At 37.1% G+C, this 4,484-nt stretch overlaps 1 protein-coding gene across 1 annotated transcript; it reads right to left on the bottom strand.

Annotated features, from left to right (window-relative positions):
* Positions 1 to 1,037: 1,037 nt before the first annotated feature.
* Positions 1,038 to 4,147, bottom strand: LOC107464594 (uncharacterized mitochondrial protein AtMg00810-like). The gene is made up of 3 exons (XM_016083513.1): positions 3,958 to 4,147; positions 1,982 to 2,128; positions 1,038 to 1,606 (listed from the first exon to the last, which is right to left on the bottom strand). Exons 1-3 carry the CDS (start codon positions 4,145 to 4,147, stop codon positions 1,038 to 1,040), a joined length of 906 nt encoding a protein of 301 aa, XP_015938999.1.
* Positions 4,148 to 4,484: the final 337 nt, after the last annotated feature.

The raw sequence follows: 4,484 nt of genomic DNA, 5'->3' as shown, positions 1-4,484 counted from the left end.
AACAAAAAACTTTCTTATTAGCATATTTAGCATTGTCCAAAAGTCTCAGCCTTAGAAATCAAGAAAATAACTCTTGTATCTTGAGTAATCATAAACAACCATAAAAGGAAAGGCATATCATTTACCACTTAGACTTATAGTCATAGATAGTTGGATAAAATAAATTAAAATGTAATAGTTTAAGATGCTTTAATATGTGTTTCGAGAGAATACTTGAAATTAATGTGACATGGGTTTGTTAATGTTGCAAATGTGAGAAGCGTATGAAGTTAGTCTCACATCAAAGGAAACAAAGAATAGTGAGGAGTTTATAAAATAAGAGACTTATTAACTTACTATCTTAAAGTTTTGAGTTGGATGTGGTATCATCTCATCATATGTTTTCTCGCTTGACACTTGGTTAAGCATCAGACGAGGGAGTAGTTTTGAAGGTGCAGCTGAAGTAGAAAGAGAAGGTGCACTTCAAGAAACGTACAAGAAAGGTAAAAGAAGAATGAGGGCCTGATTCAACTGATTCAACATAATAGCAAAATTCAAGGCCATTTGCTGTTATACATTATATATATATTAGTGTTCTCATACAGTAGGTAAGCTTAGTTTTATTCCTCTGTTTTGCTGGACTATTCTATTACAATACATATCACTACTACTAATAGTTGCTTCCCTTAGGTTAGGTAACACCTTCCCTCAAGTTAGGACAGCAAATATCTTGGAGTCCTAACTTGCCAACAAGTGTAGAAAATCTGCAATCTATTCATGTGTTGATATAGGCATCAAGTGGATTAATTTTTCTAGTATTTTGTCTCTAACCACATGACAATCTACCTCTATATGCTTGATCCTCTCATGGAACACGGGGTTGATTGCTATGTGAATGGCGGCTGGCTATCGTAGTACAAATTGATAGACTCAGTGTAGTCCAATCCTATGTCGTTGAATATTTTTTTAATCCATATTGTTTCACGGGTTGCTGATGCGAGAGCTCTATACTCTGCCTCCGCTGATGATGATGCCATTGTTGTTTGCTTCTTGCTTTTTCAAGAGACAATTGAGCTTCCAATGTAAAAGCAATATGCAGTTATGGACCTTCTCGAGTCCGGGCAAGCAGCCCAATCCGAATCGCTAAAGCCTGTAACATGCAAATCAGACTGAGAAGGAAAGAAAAGGCCCTTTGCTGGTACAGATTTAATGTACCTTAAGATACGATGAGCAGCCCTGAGATGTAAATCAGTAGGTTTGTCCAGAAATTGACTCAATTTTCTAACTGCAAAGCTAATGTTGGGTCTGGTATTTGTCAAGTACAATAGTTTACCAATCAGTTTTCTGTATTCAGCATTATCAGGTAAGGAACTCCCCACATCTTTTGTCAACTTGACATTGTAATCCATAGGATTTGAGATAGGTTTGCAGTCCTCAAAACCAGCTTCTCTTAGCAAGTCCAAAGCATATTTCCTTTGGTATAATGCAACTCCCTGTTTGCTTCGAGCAACTTCTATTCCCAAAAAAAATTTCAGGTCACCAATGTCTTTAATTTTGAAACAAGCATTTAGTAGTGCTTTAATGGAGTCAATCTTAACTAGATCATTTCCAACTAGAACCACATCATCTACATAGATTAAGAGAGCTGTGAAACCACTGGCTTGTGATTTTGTAAAGAGACTATGATCTGACTTGGACTAATGGTAGCCGTTCTCAAGCAAGATTGATTTCAACTTGTTATTCCATTGCCGGCTCGCTTGTTTGAGGCCATATAGTGACTTCTTCAGTTTGTAGACCGTGTTAGGGGGAGCCTCTAATCCTTGGGGCACTTTCATATAGACTTCTTCCTCTAATTCGCCATGTAAGAAGGCTGTGTTCACATCAATTTGCTTCAAGAATCAGTCTTTGGTAGCAGCAATGGCTAACACAATCCTTAAGGTACTGAGCTTGAGAATAGGGCTGAATGTGTTCAAGTAATCCTCTCCGGGGACTTGGGTGAAACCTTTGGCAACCAATCTTGCCTTGTGCCTCTCTATGCTGCCATCCGGGTTATGTTTGAGTTTGAAAACCCATTTATACCCGATGGCCTTTTCTCTAGGTGGAAGGGAAGTAATTTGCCATGTCTGAAGATGCTCCAAGGCATCAAGTTCTGCTTTAATAGCACTTTGCCAACTCTCATGAGTTATTGCTTCATCATAGCATCTAGGTTCTTTGTGTGTGGAGATGGCTAGGAAAAACTTTTTGTGTTATGCAGAAAGTGCACTATAAAAAATATACTGTGAGATTGAATATGCACTGGATGGTGATGTTGAAAGATTCTTACACTGAAAATCTCTAAGGTGACTTGGTCTTCTTCTTTCTCTAATGGACCGTCTTAGTGTAATAGACTGATGGGGTTGTGCAGTATTGTTTAGAGTGTCTTGGGATATATGTGGTATAGATGAGGGTGTTGAGTGTACTTCAGATGCATGAACTATGTTAGAATCTAATGTGGGAGTATCATGAAATGTTTGTGATGTAGGACTAATATTAGATGCAGTGTGTGACTCAGGTGTAAATGATGCAGTTTGTTGATGATGCAAATCATATGCTTAAGGATCGACTTGTGCCAAAGATCTCATAGAGGGTGTTTGTTGTTGTTCTTCCGAAGTAAGAAAAGGTAAAAAATTTTCATAAAACTTAACATCTCTTGATAGAAATATTTCATTTGATTTTATATCAAGTAGAATAAATTCTTTAGTACCTTCCCTAAAACCAAGAAAGATACATTTTTTTGTCCGTGGATATAATTTCTTCCTTCCTGCAGTAATTGTATTTGCATATGTTAAACAGCCAAAAATTTTTAAATCAGAGATGGATGGTAAAGAATTGTATAAAAGTTGATAAGGGGACATATCATGTAAGAGAGGTGAAGGGATCCTATTTATCAGGACAACTGCATGAGAGGCAGCATAATTCCAATAACATTTGGACAAATTTGATTGAAATATCAAGGCCCTTGTTACTGCTAGGATATGTTGGTGTTTCCTCTCAACAATTCTATTTTGTTGAGGGATCTCCACACATGTCCTCTGATGTAGGATCCTAGTGCATGCATAAAATTTATTCATGTTAAATTCAGGATCATTGTCACTTCTTATAGTCTTAATTGATTGTCCAAATTGTGTTTTTACAAAATTGACAAAAGATTGCAAGAAATATGAAGTTTCAGATTTTGCTTTCATAAACCAAATCCAAGTGTATCTAGATTTATTGTCTACAATGGTTAAAAAATACTTGTGACCACTTGTAGATGGAACTGACAGAAGACCCCATATATCTACATAAATAATTTCTAAACATGAATCTGAGACTTTATTGCTAGTAGCAAACGGCAACTTTCGTTGCTTAGCCAAATGACATGCATTACATGGGGAGTTCGAGTTATTGTATGAAATGAAATGGTAATTTTTTTGCATGAGCCTAAGACTATGTAAAGGTAAATGTCCTAATCTGTAGTGCCAGATATCTTCATCTTGAATGCTTTAGAAAGACATAATGCATGAATGTGTGTTGTGCAAGGAGTTAACATTTAGTGTATAAAGTCCTTCAACAACATCAGTTGTGCCAATAATCTTTTTGGAGCTGCAGTCCTGTATTTCACATGATTTTTTTTAGAAAAATTCATGATGCAGTGTAAAAAGGCTGTGAGTTTGGACACTGAAATTAGCTTGAAGTTAAAAGTGGGTATATACAATGCATTGACAAGATGCAATTTTTCAGAAAACATGATAGTTCCAATTATGTTGCTTGTGGTGTATGAACCATCTGGCAATTTGACCATAATTGAATCTATGATTTGATAATTTGAAAAGTCTTCAAGGGAGTATGATACATGGTTCGTAGCACCTGTATCAATCACCCATGATGTGCACTTATTTTTCGAAATAGCTAAGGTCTTAATACTGGTTTTAAAATGCAAAATGTGTACCAAATTACCTTGATGAGGGTGTGATCTCTGCTGTGTCACAATCTGGTTTGTGCTATAAATATTCTTTACCTCATGTTTGTTTAAAAGTGCTAATAAGACTTCTCTTTGACTTGCAGTAAATCCAGAGCTAATATTTTCATCCTCTTCTAACTGTGTCCTGAGCTCTTCATTTGCTTCCTCAGAATCTGTTGTGGCCATGATGTTTACAGCAGTTTTTCCACCATATTTTGCCTCAAATGTGGTAGAAGGCCGTACTTCTTGTAGCACGTATCGACCATGTGTCCCAGTTTATCGCAGTGTGTGCATTGTGGCTTGCCTCTTCCTCGCCCTCTAGCTTGGTGTCTACTTCTCCTACCTCTCCCTCTCCCTCTGCCCTGACTAGGGTTTAATGTGTTCGAAGGAGCTGTAAAGTATGCAAGCAGTTTGGTATCTGAGATAGGCTCCAAACTATGAGTTTGTCTTTCTTGCTACGTGAGCATCGAAAACACTGTGTTGATGTTGGGAAGTGGCTCCATCAGCATAATTTGTGATCCTA

The sequence above is a fragment of the Arachis duranensis genome, chromosome 9 (assembly GCF_000817695.3).
Source record: "Arachis duranensis cultivar V14167 chromosome 9, aradu.V14167.gnm2.J7QH, whole genome shotgun sequence".
Lineage (NCBI taxonomy): Eukaryota > Viridiplantae > Streptophyta > Magnoliopsida > Fabales > Fabaceae > Arachis > Arachis duranensis.
Note: the sequence above shows the minus strand (reverse complement) of the source record. Positions and strands in the feature narration are given on the sequence as shown.

Coding starts and splice junctions, on each gene's coding strand:
- LOC107464594 (XM_016083513.1), bottom strand. CDS start 4,147: ATGGCCACAACAGATTCTGAGGAAGCAAATGAAGAGCTCAGGACACAG. Junction 2,129..3,957: donor GAGATCACACCCTCATCAAG/GTAATTTGGTAC, acceptor CTATTAAAGCAG/AACTTGATGCCTTGGAGCAT. Junction 1,607..1,981: donor GGCAAGATTGGTTGCCAAAG/GTTTCACCCAAG, acceptor TAATCTATGTAG/ATGATGTGGTTCTAGTTGGA.